The sequence below is a fragment of the Urtica dioica genome, chromosome 8, assembly GCF_054948205.1.
Source record: "Urtica dioica subsp. dioica isolate 48M chromosome 8, U.dioica_male_clone48M_v1_H2, whole genome shotgun sequence".
In the NCBI taxonomy this organism is placed as follows: Eukaryota; Viridiplantae; Streptophyta; class Magnoliopsida; order Rosales; family Urticaceae; genus Urtica; species Urtica dioica.
In genome coordinates this window covers 36,820,984-36,839,418 of record NC_142763.1, presented here as the reverse complement: position 1 = coordinate 36,839,418, position 18,435 = coordinate 36,820,984, and the positions used below count along the sequence as shown (strand labels likewise).

The window sequence follows — 18,435 nt, the reverse complement described above, 5'->3', positions numbered from 1 at the left end:
TATAAAAAGCATTAACCTTTCTTTTTATCTTTTACTAAAAGTACAAACCCGCTAAACATAGTAAAGAAATTGGATTTTATATAAATGGGAATATGACCCGTTTTCAATGACATAGGGAAATGATACCTTTTTTTTTTGTTTGCGTGGAATTTTGTGGTATGTGGACTGGTTGAATTGTTTGGCTATTATAGCAATAAGTCGAGTCGATGATGATATCATTTGGAGATGAGAATAATTTGTTTTTCTTTCCTTAAAAAAAAATTCCGTGATTTTAGTTGTGAATTGGTGGTGTCGGTTTAGCTAATATTATGGCTCTATTATTTGCATGTGCAATGGCCAGAAGTCATGTTTTTTGTTGTTTATTGATGATAAAGAACAGAGAGACAGATATATATATATATATATATATATATATATATATATGTATATAATCTATACACAACATTTTCCTAGGCAAAAGAAAACCAAGTGAGTTACTGAATTCAAAAGGTAAAAAAAAAAAAAAAAAAAAAAAAAAAAAAGTGATACAGATATAAAAAACAAGCAACAAAACAAAGACCAAAACGGATGGCCTACAAAAGCATACAAACGGATACAATTGTGATGATTTGTCCTGTGCAATAAAATAATAAAATAAATAATTAAGTCCGAGTAAGTTACAGTATCAAGCTTACTTTAGCACGATTCAATCTATTACTCACTTTTAGAAAAGGTTTGATTTATGTCTTTGTCTAGTCAAATTAAGCTTCTGGTATATATACACCAAAATAATGTTAATTTGAAGCCGTGATTATTTGGAACCTTCTCATGCTTACTTGAGAAACTCCTAGGAGGCTTCTTCTTAATCACAAATATATATATATATATGTATATATGTATGTATATATGTATGTATATATATATGTATGTATATATATATGTATGTATTTATTTATTAATGGGAAGGATGAATCATTCTTTGTTTAAAAAAAATTATATAAGGGATTTTTACTGGACCGTGTACATTAAGCAAATATCATTATATTCTAGATTACAATAGTAATATAAGGGATTTTTCAAAGGCTTAACTACTTTCTCTGTTAATTTTTTTTGGTATAGAAAGTTACGAGGGAAAATGAATAATGACAAATACGTTGAGATAGATACGTGGTAAATGAGAAACAAACATGGCAGGCTTTGTTGGACTTTCAAACACACGGGTTTTAAAAAAATTAGATAAATCACGAGTTTTAGGCAAGTTTCTTTTACTTTCTCAAAAGGACTTTCTATATATATATATACAAGTTTTTCTTCTATATTTTTAATTTCTTGCGAGAAAAGATAGGGATACTGTGTCATATCTTTATGATGCTAAGTACGTTTTTTTTACTCTTAATTATATCCTATGCATATATACCATTTTTTGTTACCAACTCTATTTCTATAAATATAAAAAAAAATGTATTTCTATTTAATTCTTTGAACCGAAAATATCTTAACAAAAATGTTATAGTAAGCATCCGAATATTGAAATATATATTACATAAAAGCCAATAAAATTTTTATAAAATTATTTTAAGAGAGAATTAATATAAGGAAAGGAAAAGGATATCCTATAATTCAGACTTTCCAGATGACCGAACTGACAAAATATCTGGTGATTCTCTGTTTCACCCCACAATTAAAAACAAAACAATTGATTTTTTCTCTCATACACTTGGAATTAATTTTTATTTAATTATTTTCTATTTTTTAATCAATTCAAAACAAACAAACGTCCTCTGAAATCTCTGACCCGATAGTTTAGTCACAAAATCTGCATGTGTACGTCGCTGCTTAACGCGTCCCATACATTTCTCTTTAATGCTCTTTACTTTTTAGACCATTTAATAATCAAACACCAACAATTAATATTTTTATAAAAAGAAAGTCATAAAAGACAGAGAAAGTAGACTTGTTCTAGTTTCCCTCATCACACACAGTTACTTTAATTTGTTTTGGTCTTGCTCTCAAAATGATATTTTATTTTTTTCATCGTCATCATCATCACCACTTTAATTAAATAAAATATATACCGCAATAAAAATAATATATTAAAAAAATCCTTATTCCGAATCGTACATCGTCATCACATTATAATTATATATATATAATATATATATACACCCACTTCTAGTCCACCACCTTTGCCACTAAACTCAACCAAAAAAACTCGTCAAAACTTGGAGAGAGATCAATGGCTATTCAAGCGCAGTTATACAATCAAAGTCTCGGGTTTTCGTTGTGTGGCAACAACAATAATATTATTAATAATAACAATAATAATAGTATTCCTCAAGATTTCATGGCTGAGATCGGTAATGGCTGTGGCGTTCTTGGCTCGTTGAATCACTTCTCTTTCAATCCCCAACAACAACAACATCAAATGGTTCTTCAAGATTTTCAGAGCCCAAACCAGAGAAACGACAACACAGTGATTCCAACGACATATTCTCAATCCCAAACCCAATCCCAATCCATGTTCGATCATGTCGACCAGTTTATCAAAGACCAGGTAATTTTTTTTTTCTTCTTCTTTTTTCCATCACTCATTTTTCACATCTATCATTATTATTATTATTATTATTCTTAAATATTTAAGTAATAATTTTTCATTGGAACAGAACGAGAGACTGAGAGTGATGATTCAAGAGCAGAGAAAGCAACAACTCGCGACGCTGATGAAGAAAATCGAGCCAAAGCTCGCGGGAGTGTTGAGAAGCAAAGACGATGAGATTTCCCGGGCGACGAAGAGAACGACGGAGCTCGAGACTCTGCTTCGGAGGCTCGAATCAGAGAACGCCGCGTGGCAGAGGATCGCGCGGGAAAGCGAGGCCACGGCGGCGTCGCTCAGCAACGCGCTGGAAGAGGCCACCAGAGAAAGGTGTCGTTTTCCCGATGGAAACGACAACGACGACGTCGTGGCGGAAGACGCGGGATCTTGTTGCGACGGAGGCGACGAAACGGCAGGTCGTAAAGAGAGCGGTGTTTGTCGTAGCTGTGGGAAGAGAGAGTCGTGCGTTTTGTTCCTTCCGTGCCGGCATTTCTGTTCGTGTACAGACTGTGAAGGCTTTCTCGATTCTTGCCCCGTTTGTCGACAGCCTAAGAAAGCTACAATTGAAGCCTTAGCTTTTTAGCTTCTTCTACAACATATACACAGTTTAGTGCTGTTTCTGAGAAATTTAATTTAATCACTGTAAATAATAATTAGCCCGGTTTTCGTTCATTTATTTCTTTATTTTTGGGGGTCTGAGAATTGATTTTATTTATGTACCTTGAAACAGGGTTTATTTACTTTCGTTTATACCGCAGATTCTGCAGGAAAAAAAAAAAAAAAAAAACAGAGTAGGTTCGTTTTTTATTATCATAATTTTTTAATGGAGTTTTGTCTTATTTTCTCTTTCTTAATGTGCATTTTTATGGGAAAGCTTTATTGAAGGCCCGTTACGTTGAAAACTTGAAAGGTGAGACCAAAAACTATAATTAAAGCCAGATTGCTCGGAAAAAAGCACAACTTAGGAACAGTAATTTAATTACAAAAGCATTGTTATTGCGAAATAAAGTTGACATTTTTTTTTACAATTGTTAAACTTGAGAAAATTACAGGCTTAGCGGTTTTTGAACGCTTCGTATCTAAAATAACAGTGATTTTAATACACTTCGTACACATTATTTCTCACTTATTTTAGACGATAGGATAATGACCGTCCCTTGAACTCTTACACCTATAACAAATTGCTTTTTTACTAAAAAAAATTACAAACATTTACCCAAAACTAATGACCGCGTACATTACTAATCATTCTATTAATTTTGTTTAAAAATCATCAAATATTTTGAACACGTGGTAGTCACATGGCGGATTGATGAAAGTTAATTACATAGTTTCGTTCATTCCTCATATTTCCTTCGTGTTTGGCTCAGACGATTTTGGGAAAACATTTAGCTCCTATTTGGTTTTAGTTTTCCAATCTTGTTTTCTGTTTCTAATTATAAATTTTAGAAAACACAACTAAAAAACAAGTTTAGTTATTAATTTAGAAAACAGATTTGGAATTATGTTTTTTTTTTCTTTGAAATTTAGTTGAAAAACAGAAAACAAGAAAAAGTTGTTTTCTATTTCATTTCCCTTATATACTTATATTATAATTCTTAAACTTAAAATTAAAATCTAAAAACAATTGAATGAAAAACATAACCAAACAACATTTTCAATATTCTGAAACGTAATTTTAAATCTGTTTTTTAAATTTAAAAATTAGAATAAGAAAACCGAATTTTAAAAACAGAAAAAGAGTTTAGAAAACTAAACCAAACGGCCCCTTAGGGTTCTGCAAATTGAAAAAATCTGTGATAAAAGAAGTTCAAATCCCCAGGGAAATGGAAGACCAAAAAGAAACCTTCGTTAAAACTCCCTTCGAAAGGAAAGAAAAATCCCACAGAGGGTTTGTCGAGTCATTCTCATACGATGGACGCGTCAATCCGTAAGTAAATTATTATACCCATGAATTGTTATGTTCTCGTGACAGTATTCTACTACTGTGTGATTGGGGCCATAAAACCTTATACTTTGCACAGCTATAAAACCTTCTATTGGGATTCCTTTTGGTCCACAAAATTCGCACAACCACCACCAGTCCACAAAAGCACAACGGTCTTCGTCGACTCTCTCGACTAGAATCTCCTTCTTCTTTTACTTCCAAATCCTCAACTCATTGTCCATGAATCTCCATATCCAATTCGCAATGAAGAGAACAAAAATTGGTTTTGAGTTTTAATTTCGAGCACCTCATACGTTTTTAGGTTTTAAAATTGGGGATAAGATATCTTAAGGGCATTATGATAATTTAACATGTATAGCCATCCTGTTGCTACCACATGTTTGGATATTTTATGGTTTTTAAACAAAATTAAGAGAAGGATTAATAATGTAAGCAATCATTAGTTCGGGGTAAACGTTTGTCAACAAAAACATGTCAAGGAGCAATTCGTTACACGTGTAATAGTTCAGCGGGCACTGATGTCATTTATCCTAAACAATAATACTCTTCTTGTTCACCGCAATCACCACTTGAAGATCGGCCTTCTTTTCCGCCGTTATTGCATTTCTAGGTCTTGATTTCAGAGAAGCAGCGAATTTGGAAACGAAGAAGGAAAGGGAAAGAAAATATGAATTGCATCAACGAACAAAATTGACTTAATCAGTATAAATACTGATCGAGTCGAATCAAGGCAGTGTTACCAAGATAACACGCTAAGTATCAACCAAACGATGACATCAAATAAACTAAACGCCATCGTTTTTGTACTAAAATAAACATAATAAAGGAAGAAAAAATGACAGCGACTTAAAAAAACATGTATAGCTGATTCAAACAGTCAATATAGCTCAAAAACTCCCCCTCAAGCTGATATGTATATGTCTTTTTCAAATTCATGTTGGATTGCAATGCATGCAACGTGGGAAAGGTAACAACTTTGTGAAGATATCCGCTAGCTGATATTGCGCTCAAATCGGTAGAAGCTAATCAAATTGGATTGAAGATGATCTCACACAAAATGCAATCAATTTCAATATGCTTGGTCCTTTCATGAATGATTGGATTCGACCAATGTGTAGCGTTTCCCGATTGTCACAATATATGAAAACTAGCATAGAACTCGTGATCTGAAAAATTAATCGCCAGTTGCTTCAACCATACGACTTACTCATCACTGTAACTAAAGACCGATTCTCAGCTTCTGCAGAGGAACGTGAGTTAGTGGTCTGGTTCTTTGACTTCCAAGTCACCAATGAGTCACCAAGAAAGACACTTTACATGCAAACTCTTATACCTAACCATAACTAAACCTGATATTCCATATTGTATGAATTCCATAAGTCAATTTATGAATGTACCCAAAAATACAAATTAGAGCGTGTGATCGAGAAATGTAGAAGCAAGAAACCTAGAATTGATATGGAAAAAAGCAGAGATTCTCTGATTCCATATTGCGTTTCAAAGTCTTTGATTATGAGAAGCATAGAATACGTAAACAAAGAAGAAAAGGAAAAGAAAATCTGAATTTGCATTAATGAACAAAATGGACTTAATTTGTTTAAATACTGATCGAGTCAAATCAAGGCATAATATTGCCAATATTACACGCCAGGTATGAACCAAACGACGATGTCCTAAGTTACAACAAATAAATCAAACGCTATCGTTTTAGTACTAAAAGAAAGAGAAAAAAAAGAACAAAAAACGACAACAGCTAAAAACAACATGTATAGCTGAGTCAAACATTCAACGAAGTTCCAAAAAATGTCGCAGACAATACCACTTATTGCACATCACCAGATATTCTGCCCTCGCAATTCAATACCGAACACCTCGAAACTCTTCTTCCTTCCGCTTCAGCGCATAGGGATATCTTAAAGCCTAGCCAAACTCGCCATCGCCACAGGATATAACTAGAAAACGGTGGAAACAATATTTGAAATATTACAACAAAATATTCAACTAGAACAAGATAACTACAACAAAATTCATTTCTCTACAATTGACGGGTTAAATGAAGAATTTGTTGATTTCCTCAAAGATTTCAGCAATCATATACTAGAATCCATAAAAGAAAAAAAAAACGGTGACACATTTTTTTATATATATTTTTTTAAAAAGTCACCATAAGATTACTGTGATCTCATTTTTTAAAACCTTTATCTATATTTCACTGACGAGATTATTAAGCTAGTAATATATCTCAACTTCATGATTGAAGGATGTCAAAGTTGTGGGAAATGGATTCTTGGAACTTAGTAGTCATTGTGCACCGGTGGCTTTTAAGCGAGTTTCTACAAGTATTATTAAGATACATTCACTGTTAAGTTGGTTTAGGTGGCAACGGAGTTCTTCTTCCCTGTGAAGTCTAAATTCATATACGAATTACACCAAATTTTTTCTTGCCCAAAGAAAGAGCTCATTTCAAATGTATCAATCAATACAATAATTTATGTATAAGATCATCAAAAATCTTAGCAAATATAATCTTATGTGCTCTTCCAAATTTTATCAAACCTTTCAACTACAAATTTGTTCGAGGAATAACCATCTCTTATTTTAGAGGGGCTTATTCTGTTTGTTGGTGTTGATAGGGAAGGAATTATCTATCCTTTATTGCTAATAAACCATATATATTGGCTATGCTTATATCATGACTCACATCTAAAACTTTTGTTTTCCAACGCAACAAATGTGTAAGAAAAGAAAAAGCCGTCAAGACGAATGAGCCTTTATTATCGTCAACAAAGCTGAATATGATTGACATTAAGTGCAATGTGACACGAAATTTGTTAAAAGACAAAGATGTGGAGTTCAATGACATATGATGATAAGAAGAACGTGAGAAAGGTTAACGTTACCAAATTGGCGAGGTTATGAATTATGCTCATTTTTCATTTTAAGCAATAATATATATATACACACACACACAAACTGAAAATCAAGAGGTCAAACTCAAATATGGGGTAGTTGGCTGGGGAAGTGAGGAAAAAATAAAATAATAAATTGGATAATTAAAACAAAAGGATAGACATGAGTGTTTGGGGTCTCAGATTCTTTGCAAATAAGTTTTTAAATACTATGCACTAATCACAATATCAACTATTAATTTTTTTTAGTACGTTTGTATTTTTATGTGGAAGGATAACATCTTTGAAGCGATGCAACTAAGATTTATCTTTTAAATTTTCTTATATTTAGTACACAAAACAAAGTTCTCTCTATAGGGTTGTTTATGTAGATTATAAGAGTATCTACGGAAAAAGAATATGGATACCTGTATTGATTGAGCGTTCTAAAAATACCGGCTAATTTTCACAATTTGTAAAAACCGTTCTTGTGCATATTTATTGAGATGATTTACATTTTGACACATTATGTGTGTGTGTATATATATAAAGATGTGGCATATTTGAATATTTGAAAGCAACGAACCACCAAAATGTAAACAATTCAATTGATTTAAACACATACTCAAAATACAAAGATTTACATGTTATTTTTAAATGTAAATAATTTCATTCAATAGAAAGAAAAAAAACAAGTAAGAAGTGAAAGAAATATATTTTTAAACTTTGATTGATTTTAAAAAAAATTATTTTTGTAAAAAAAAAAAACTTTACTGAAAATTGAATTCCAAAAGAAGAAATACACTCTGTTCTCATAATCAAATTGATTGAAACGGTATTCTTTGAATAAAGCATGAAGTTTAGGCACTAATAGTAGTTTATTCTTTGTAGATACACATATGGAATTGGTTTTTAAATTGGTGGACACCCGAGATCAGTGTAAGATGATTAGTTTGCTGAATGAAGCATGATACGAATTAATGGTGTTCGTTAACTCCGTGTTTTTTTAAGTAACACTCAAGATTACATGATGTATTAGCAGTGCAAGCGCATATAATATTATTGGACAATATTACATTATCTAATACTGATGCATTAAGGTGAAAGAGGATGAATCTTGCATCTGTAAGGGGACATGAATTTTCGTAGCTCCGTGCGTTTAATGTATAGATCACTTGTCAATGATCTAATAATTGTAATTTCCAAAAAAAAAAAAAATCAAGAATAACGAATAATGAGATAACTCGAGATTGGTAAAATAAAAAGGAATGATGGTCAAATAAATGTAATTTTTGCCCTGGATAAACAATGAATGACGTGAATATGCTATCAAACTAATGTGATTGGTTGAGAACTTTCATTACTTGCTCCCAAAGATTTAGAATAACGACTTCATCAAATATCCTTAATAGTATATGTGAGTATCGATAAATAGTATTTCCATCTCTGAACTATTTGTCATTAATTCATATTTAAATCTCTCTTTGGACTAATGGTCAAATGAGGAGTCGATATCCGATTTATTCATCATGGTCCCTATATTTTTATTCAATCATTAGTTGTCGATTATCCATCCGATTGAATCGGTTGTTTATTTTGTGATCTAATTTTCGCCGGGACTTACGGGCTATGGGAACATCGATGCAACACCGCGGTCTCCATAAAAGCACGGCATGCAAGAGACCTTAGCTTGGAGCCACGTATTAGAAGAGACGCCAATGTGGCCTTTGTACGTGATGTGTCACTGTGTGATAGAAGAAAGTTTATTTCCTTGCCAGCATGGTAATCTTGTAATTGATTGGACCAAGAATAAATTATGGTCACCATTGTATTCTAGATTCAGATATGAAATACAAATAAAATTATTTTCTTTTCTTTGATCTTCAATATGGTATCAGAGTTGTAGGTTAAGAAATGGCTAGTGAAGCCAACTCGTCAACAGCCATGGAAGAGAGCTCGCAATCTACAGCTGCAACAAGAATCATTCCGATCGCATTTAACAGTGTAATTTCGGTCAAGCTCGATGTCACCAAGTTTTTGGTGTGGAGGAAGCAAGTTCTTGTGGCAGTCAAAGGCTACAAGCTATCGGGATTTCTTTCTGGTGTTGTCTCGGATCCGACACAATTTTTCTCTCCTTGATACAATGAATAGGAGCAACATGATCAACTCATTGTCTCTTGGTTACTCTCCTCCATGAGTGAATTTCTGTCTCGAATGATCAATTGTGATCGCTCAGATCTGGAGTACGTTGGAGGTTTACTTCGTAACTCAAGTGCATGCTAAGATCTCATAATACAAGACTCAACTTCAAGTGATGAAGAAAAACTCTATGTCGATGAATGAGTACTTGCTCAAGATACCTCGCATTGTCGATCTGCGAGTCTCGTCGGGGAAGATTTAAATGTCAGAGGCCATGTAGATGTTATCTGCGATGGTCTTTCTATGGAGTACGACACGTTTGTGTTGGCTACGACTGCACGCGGCAAATATTTCATGGTTGACTTATTTAAGTCTCTTCTTTTAGCTCAAGATGCTCGGATTGAGGCAAGGATGCAAGAACTTGAGTTCTCGGTATCAAAATTTGTCAATTTAGCAAATCAATAGGCATATTAGAAAAAGCCTGAGACGATTGAGAATCATAATCCAAATGTCAACCTAACCTCGTTGTCACTAACCGATAGAGGAGGCAGAGGAAGTAGAGGCCGAGGCAGGTCCAATCGTGGAAATTAGAGTGGTGGTGGTTCTAACCAATCTGTCAAGTCTGTGGTCGCGACAATCATGCAGCGCTTGATTGCTTTTATCGATTCGATGACTCGTACAGATCTCAGACTCAGTACTCGGCACAAGGTGGTTTCACTAGAGGCAGAGGATTCACTACATTCCAGCATGGTAGAGGATTTGCTCCGCACGCAATGTATGCTTCTCTGTCGACATATATACCAGTTCACAGCTAGTATCCGGACTCTGGAGTTTCTTCTCACGTCACAGCGGACCTGAACAACATGTCTTATCAGAGTGAGTATCATGGACCTGATCAGGTGCACATTGGCAGTGGTAAGGGTCTTTTCATTCAACACACTGATCACTCTACAATTTCAAGTCATCTCGCGTTTTAGAAAATGTGACTCTCTAATCTTCTTCATTTACCAAAAATTACGAAAAATTTGTTAAGTAGCTCTCAATTTTTTCGTGACAAAGGTGTTCTTTTTTAGTTTCGCTCTTATTTTTGTTTTGTTAAGGATCATAAAACTTGTTCTACTTGTATGGAAGACAAGCTTAGAGGCGGACTTTACACTTTCTATTCTTCTCAGATGTCCATAGTACAGCCGTCTCGTTCATCACCTCCCAACAGATATGTTGCTCCTTGTGTTCTTATTGTCTAAAAAAAGTCAAATTCTACTGATTTTCCGGTATGGCGTGTCCGTTTAAGTCATTCTTCTTCTCACATTGTCAAAACTGTGTAAAAGAATCGTAATGCGTCTGTTTGTAATAAGGATGACGATTTCTTTTGTGAATCTTGTTGCTATGGAAAAATTCATAAGTTTTTGTTTCCTTATTCTCAATCTGTGTATACTACTTCTCTTCAGTTAATTCATACCGATCTTTGAGGGCATTCTCACACAATATCCACAAATGGCTATAGTTATAATATCTCGTTCATCGATGCCTTTTCTCATTTCACTTGGATTTACATACTTAAACATAAATTTGAAGCATTATATGTATTTAAATTTTTAAAAGACAGGTTGAACTTCCAACATCTCACAAAATTAAAGTTATCTAGTCTGATGGTGGGGTGTACACAGCTTTTACGAATTTTCTTGTATCTCATGGAATTACTCATCGTGTCTCGTGTCCTCATTCTCATCGGCAAAATGGCATTGCTAAACGTAAGCAGCGTCATATGGTTGAGAATGGTATCACTCTCTTAGCGAAATCAAGTCTTGGTTTTGAGTGGCGTTTAGCACAGTTGTGTATCTTCATAACTGGCTTCCAACTCTAGTCTTACAAAATTCTTCGCCTATCGAAGTTGTGAATCATGTCAACCTGACTATAGTCTTTTGTGTGTTTTTGGTTATGCGTGTTATTCGAATATCCGTCCTTCAATTGCCGCAAGCTTGATTATAGATCAGTCCAGTGTACCTTTATAGGCTACATCTTGAATCATCGTGGCTTTAAATGTTTATCTCATTCCGGTCGCCTTTACATACCCGGTATGAGAAGCTTCATGTCAGCTTGGGTTTCTTGTGTCGCGTGATGATTCTTCGCTGTTTATCAAGCATGGCCATGGGATTTCTCTGTTTGTTTTGGTTTATGTCGACGATATTCTCATCACTGGCTCTCGCCTCCGGCGATTGAGACTCTTCCAGCGATCTGGGATTGCTTTGATATTTTCTTGGGATTGAGGTCTACACCACGTCTTAGGGCATGGTGCTTTCACAAACTTAGTATGTTCATGATCTTCTTGTTCGTGTAGACATGAGTGAAGCAAAACCTATGAATACTCAATGATAATTGCTCATCGCCTGTCAAAGTTTGAGTTTTCTCCGGTCCAGATCCTAGACAATATCGGAGTATTGTGGGTGCTTTACAACATGTTACCATTACCATGCCTAACATCGCCATTGCCGTGAACAAGATTTGTCAATTTATGCACGATCCTCGTGAAGCTCATTGGAAGGAAGTTAAGTGTATCCTCCATTATCTCGCGGGTACAGTTACCATGGGCATTCGTATTTGCTCTACATCACACTTGAATATCACTGGGTTTAGTGATGCGTATTGGGAATTTGATCATGACGATCGTCGCTCCATGGCTGGCTACTATGCGTTAGTGGGTTTAAGTCTAGTTTCGTGGTCAACTGAGGCAGAGTTTCGCAACATTGCCTCAGTGATTTTTAAAATTTCTTGGGTTCGTGTTGTGCTTTCTGAACTTGGTATTGCTCAAACTCGTCCGCGTGATGTGTGGTGTGACAACACCAGCACGGTTATGCTCTCGGCGAATCCTGTTCTTCATGCTCGCACGAATGTCTAAATAAATTTGTATTTTGTTCACGACAAGGTTGCAGTTGGCTTAATTCGTGTTAAACACGTTCCAGCGACTGAGCAGATCACTGATGTGGAGCGAGGCCATAGGATTTAGACACCCGTAACTTATGCTAATCTCATGTGGAGTATTGGTTTTAATCTAGTGTTTAGATGATTACCTTAATGTTTTCTTTTCATTTGCAGAAGATGGTATCGTCAACTAAAACCACACTGTTGAAGGGTCCGTTTTACAAGCTAATGTTTTTAATGATAAACTCTTTGATTATCTTGGATCATATGAATATTACGCTATATAATTTAATTCATCATGAAATATACTTATTATTAATTTGGACATATTTTGTTATTAATATGTTAATCATCTTTGAATATACTTACCATTAATCAAGTCTAAATTTCTAAAAATAATTAAAGCACGACTAAATAAACCATTTAACACGATTAAACGAATATAGATCTGTTATAAAATAAATGGTCGAATTTGGAACTATATTTCAGACACGATTAATAAATGGTCGGATTTGGTTTTAACACTTTTTTTTTTACATAAACACGATTACGACACTTACACGAATTTGTCACCCCTAGTATATATCAACAAATCATATCATTTGTTGACGTGTATGTCAACAAATCATGTCATTTGTTGATATCTACATCAACAAACTTTTCAGTGTTGTTATTTGTTGACATATATATGTGAATAAATTGTCAAACAAACACATATTTCTAGTAAAAAAATAATAATTATTATTAATAATAAAAAAAAAAACCAGATTTCTTGACATATGCGAGAGAGAAAAAAAAAAAGTAAAGATAAAAAAAAGAGTAACAATTTATACAAAATATTATCTCTCCTCCATTTATTAATAAAATTGTCCAAATTATGGTTTTGGTGAAAAATGAAAAATTGATAATCAAATGGCAATAGATGCGTCAATTTCTCTATTATTACTTAGTATGGGCTAAGATAATCGTTGGCCAGATTGGGCCCAACTCCAAAGAGAAACAAACGAAAATATGTCATTTGTCTCTCATATGTAATTTCTCCTTTTTCCGAGACGTGCATAATATCGAGGGACCTGTGAGTAGTGAGTACTGCCGCTAATAGTTTCCAAAAATATATTTGTATATTTTCTTTCTTCTTTTTCTGGGCCGGCGGTACTTAAAAACACAATTATTATGTTAAATCCTTAACATAGTTAATAAGAGGTACTCCCTCTTTAACTTCAATCCTGGTGCCGCCACGTGGCACCTCTAGGAGGCGACACGTGGCGGCCCTTTTTTTTTTTTTTTTTTTTCTTTTGGCTTCCGATTTTGGTTTTTTTTCCCCTTTTTTTTGCTTCCGATTTTGGGTTTTTTTTTTTTTTTTTTTTTTTCGCCTTCCAATTATTGTTTTGGTTTTGAATTTTTCTTTTTTTCCTTCCAATTTTGATTTTTTTCCCTTCCAAATATTAATTTTTTTATGTATGTTATAATCATAATTACTAATACTATATTATATATATATCCATAACATACATTATCCTTTATTTTTTTTCCCGACCTTTAATTTTTTTTCCCTCTCTCATCAATATATTTTGTATATCTTTTTATTTATATTATTTCCTTTTTTCTCCCTCTTTCATCAATATGTTTTGTATAATTTTTTTATGTATATTATAATCATGATTACTAATACTATATTATACTACTGCAATAACATACTATACCAATAACATACATTATTATGAGTATATGTTATTATTATTATTATATATATAATTGAAAAAACTTTGATTTCTTTTATCAGAATTTAACTTCGACTTTTATTTACCTAAAATTTCTTTTTCCCATAATACTTCTACGAAACCTGACAGATAGAAAAACATTCAGTATTTTGAAAACCTTTGAATCATAAAAGAATTTTTTTTTTCTACCTTTTGTTATTTTTTAAACATCTTTCACAACGATTTTGCTAGATTTAATTTAATACAATTAAAAGTCTTTAACTTACTCTATTTTATTTTTTTTTTTATTTAAAAAAAAATAAAAAAATTTTGCTAACTTGCGCCTCAGGCGTTTATAAAACTAGTACATAAACAAAGACTTAAAAAACTGTTCTCGATAACAAAACATTAGAAAGAAAAACTTATAGCACAAAATCCAAATACCAAGCAATAGAGCAAGCATAAATGCTATTACAAAGTCTAACCGTATTTGTGTAGGACCGCCAAATTGTATTACAAAATCATTAAACACAACTTTTTTTGTCAAAAGAAAAGATAGTCTAATTTATGATTATCATATACATCAGAGTAAAGGCGTTGAAATGATGCCAAAGTATAAAGTGGTTTGATTAGGCTCAAGTGAAATTAGTAGAAACAAATAATAACTATAGAGTAATAAAATCAAGTCTATTACTTCAGAAAATTAAGCGAGACCAGATCAGAATCTGAATTTTGTATTACTCACACCTCAATCACACAGTAGTACTGACCATGTTAAACTCAAAATCATATTCTTTCACTTAGCTGTGATAATAAATAAACAGATCCGAAGTGGCGAAAAAGTTACTTAAATTGCACGGATTCGTAACAATATTACAGTTAAAAATAAATGACGTACTGCAAATGCGATGATAAACCAAACCGATCTCTAAACATAAATATAAAAGAATTACAAATACAGAAGAAGCCATTTTTTTCTGTATTTATACAAGAGCCTCTTTAAAGCTTTTAATTAAAAAGCCAAAACGAGATTACCCTCACAGCAAAGAAAGCCGAGTAGAAAGGCAGAACGTGAAAACAAAATCAATACAAGCTGTAGCCGAAGAACTGACTGACGATGATCGCGAACCCAAGCCCGATCGCGAAGATGGAAGAAGCCCAGGTGAGCTTCTCAGTGATTCTCGGTATCCTCTCCTTGAGAGCCTCGCTGCAGGAGCCTATAAACACGGTGTAGCTCCCCATCGCGACCACCGTCCCGACCAAGAACATGATCAGAAACGCAGCCCCGGCTACGCGGGAAGGCAGGGCTAGAGCCGGTAGGACCATCATGAGAGCATCGGGTTGGAGGCCGTGGACGATCCCGGTGGCGAAAGTGGCGAACCCGATCTTCTTCTTCTTCTTCGTCTGTGTCTGGGCGATCGCGGGTCCCTCGAGAGGGTCGTAGAGGCCGCTCTCTAGGGCAACGGCCGGGACCTCGGAGGCTTCCCTGATCCCCATGGCTCCGATGACGAGGAGAGTGAATCCGACGACCCTCGTGCCCCAAGTCCGGATGATCTCGATGTGGAGCCGGTCCTTGAGGAGGAGGAAGATGAGGCCGAACAGGAGTTGGCCCGCGTCGTGACCGCATCCCCAGAGGGCTCCCACGGCCGCGGATTCCAATCTGGTCCGTCCGATCGAGAGGGGTGCGAGGGCCGCCAGGTGGTCCGGCCCCGATAGGGTGTGGAGGCACCCGGCGAAGAACCCCGTCCACGCGCTGCTCAGAAGCTCTGTCCGGACCAGACTTCCTCCGACCGCCGCCGCCGCCGCCGGAGCGCTGGTTTTGGTGGCGGTTTGGAAGGTCGCTAGGGCCGCCGGGGCGAACATGGGTTGGATCATGATCATGGCTAGAGCGGAGAGCATAATGTACGTACCCGCAGTGAACGCCTGAAAATAGTTTGGGCGATTTAGTTTCGAAAAAAAAAAAAAAAAAAATCTCAGTTCTCTTAAGATTCCCAGGGTTTCACACATTGGTAAAATACGGAGTAATTTCTCAACTCCCTAACATCCTAGGGTTTATCGTCTACTTGCTTATACATGTGAAATTGTATGATATGAAAAACCTAAAATTCACAGGAGAAACCAGGAAAAAGTACAGATTGGAAAATGACTATCTACAATGGAAAACCCATTGTCAGATACTAAGAATGGCCTGACTAGGAGCCACTACCTGGAGAAAAACAATGGCGTCTTGCTTCATTACCCTAGTACTTGAAATCTTCTGTGATTGATTTCATATCAAACATTAACAGTTGGTTAATCACTTCACTTGCTCAGGTTTATGCACGATTTACAGCTATATGTATATACAACAATATCCGTCAACAATTTTAAAAGACCAAATAGATATCACTAACTGTGTCCTAATTATGCCCTTTATGTCTCTTTCCTGTAACTAAACATCGAGAATTTCAGAAAAACGAATCAATGACCTAAATTTCTACTTATCCTTCTCCTAATTTAGCACTAAAATTCCAAATTAACAAGCATATTTTTTTTTGTTAAAAGGAATTAAATGGCTACGAATTCTAGCTCTATCTCTAAATTTCTTGGGTAATCCATAATTGCGCTCAATTGAGACAATAAACAGTGTCAATTGTCAAAAACTTATCATTTCCCTCTCTGCCGTTGGTCCGCGAACAAACATTGCGTCATAAGCGATTGTAAAACAAATCGGAACGATAATATTACCTTTCTCTTCTCAGAACCCGCAATCGAGGCCCTCTCGGGAGTCTCTGGTTCCGAAACTGATCTGATTCCATCGGAAGAAGCCTCCGAAGAGCGAAAAGCCGACAAAGACGAAGACGACGACGAAGAAGAAGAATTAGAAATCCGAAAAGGTTGTTGTGACGAGGAACCTTGGGATTTGCAGGAGAGCGAGTTGACCCGGCGCGGCGAGATTAAGGGACCGAGTCTTCGCGAGTCCAGGCGAGCGAGTCGGTGACGGAGAGGCGATGGGTTGGGTTGGAACCTAAGAGGCGTCGTTGGTGACGACGACGAAGAGGAGAGAAGCCTTTCCATGGCTTCTTTCTCCCTCTCTCTGTAACAAAGAAGGAAGAAGAAGTGGTAAAGATTTTGTAGAGAGAGAAAATTGGTGAAGATAAAGTTTGGGTCAGAAGGTAAACAGAAAATTGAATCAGTTCTATTTCTTTTCTTTCTATTTTTTAATTATATGTTTGGTAAACCAATAATACCAATGTGGCAACTGAAAAGATAATTTACAAGATTGCCTATTTGGCTATAGAGACTAATTATAAATCCTATATATACTTCATAGTGCTCGTATAGTCATATGGCACCAACAAATAAGATGTATTATTATAGTGGACAAATTTTAGAGTAACATTGAAGTATTTTATAAAAATATTACATATTAGTATTTTATCTTGGACTTTGGACGTGTTTTTGCTTATCCACTTTGTGGAGTCAGATTCTAAGACGGTGATGTAAGCTTTGGAGATGAAATCTTTTTTCATGAATGAGTTTGATTCAATTTTGTCTGATGTATCTAGTTTATTGTCTAACTTTTCAGGAGTAAAGTTGTCTCACATCTATAGGGAAGTCAACATGGCAGTCCATGAGTTAGCAACTTACGCTCTTTCCATAGATGATAAACTCATTTGGTTGAAGGATTTTCCTCCTTCGATAGAGTCTGTAATTAATCAAGAATGTTTGTGATTAATAATAGATTTTTATTTTAAAAAAAATGATATTTAATAAAAATATATTATTAATCATGGTATATTACAAATGAACAGCTTTTATAACACATTATTGAAAACTTTATTTTATATTTTTCTTCGTCCACATAATTTACTAACGACTTGTAAAAAAAAAACCCGATATGAGTAAAACCAATAGTTACTCAAAGTATGTCTCGCTCTACTATTTTTTTTTAGTTTATATACGGGATTTGTGGTATATTCATTGTTCCATAAATTTATTTTATTAAAAAAAAAAAAAAAGAGTAAACATAGGTGTTCCTACATGGCATCAATGTCCAATATATTGGTGAGTTCCAAGTCTAATTGTCCACAATAGTGTGAGTAACTAAAATTTTGATATTTTTGGTGCTCATCAACAAAATCAATTTATGGCACCTCCCTTTGGAGATGCTCTACTTAGTTACAATTTCTAATGGAAAGAGTTACTAAAATCTAAAAACAAAAGGTATAGTTTTGGCACTGTTATTTATTATACAATATAATTTCGTTATTTTAATTTAACAGATAT

The 18,435-nt window shown here is 34.7% G+C and overlaps 2 protein-coding genes across 2 annotated transcripts; one reads left to right on the top strand and one right to left on the bottom strand.

Moving 5' to 3' along the window:
- The first annotated feature begins 2,139 nt into the window (after window positions 1-2,139).
- LOC149389611 (putative BOI-related E3 ubiquitin-protein ligase 3) lies at window positions 2,140-3,420 on the top strand. Its single transcript, XM_089621720.1, has 2 exons — window positions 2,140-2,533; window positions 2,643-3,420. The coding sequence occupies exons 1-2, from the start codon at window positions 2,216-2,218 to the stop codon at window positions 3,153-3,155; spliced, it is 831 nt and encodes a 276-aa protein (XP_089477846.1). The 5' UTR covers window positions 2,140-2,215; the 3' UTR covers window positions 3,156-3,420.
- Window positions 3,421-14,929: 11,509 nt separating this feature from the next.
- Window positions 14,930-17,353, bottom strand: LOC149389610 (high-affinity nickel-transport family protein). The gene is made up of 2 exons (XM_089624121.1): window positions 16,894-17,353; window positions 14,930-16,089 (listed from the first exon to the last, which is right to left on the bottom strand). Exons 1-2 carry the CDS (start codon window positions 17,221-17,223, stop codon window positions 15,250-15,252), a joined length of 1,170 nt encoding a protein of 389 aa, XP_089480247.1. The 5' UTR covers window positions 17,224-17,353; the 3' UTR covers window positions 14,930-15,249.
- Between the last annotated feature and the right edge of the window lie 1,082 nt (window positions 17,354-18,435).

Excerpts from the sequence above, each read along its gene's own strand:
- LOC149389610 (XM_089624121.1), bottom strand. The coding sequence starts at position 17,223 with ATGGAAAGGCTTCTCTCCTCTTCGTCGTCGTCACCAACGACGCCTCTT. Across the intron at positions 16,090-16,893 it reads CGGGTTCTGAGAAGAGAAAG|GCGTTCACTGCGGGTACGTA; the intron begins GTAATATTATCG and ends AACTATTTTCAG.
- LOC149389611 (XM_089621720.1), top strand. The coding sequence starts at position 2,216 with ATGGCTATTCAAGCGCAGTTATACAATCAAAGTCTCGGGTTTTCGTTG. Across the intron at positions 2,534-2,642 it reads ACCAGTTTATCAAAGACCAG|AACGAGAGACTGAGAGTGAT; the intron begins GTAATTTTTTTT and ends TCATTGGAACAG.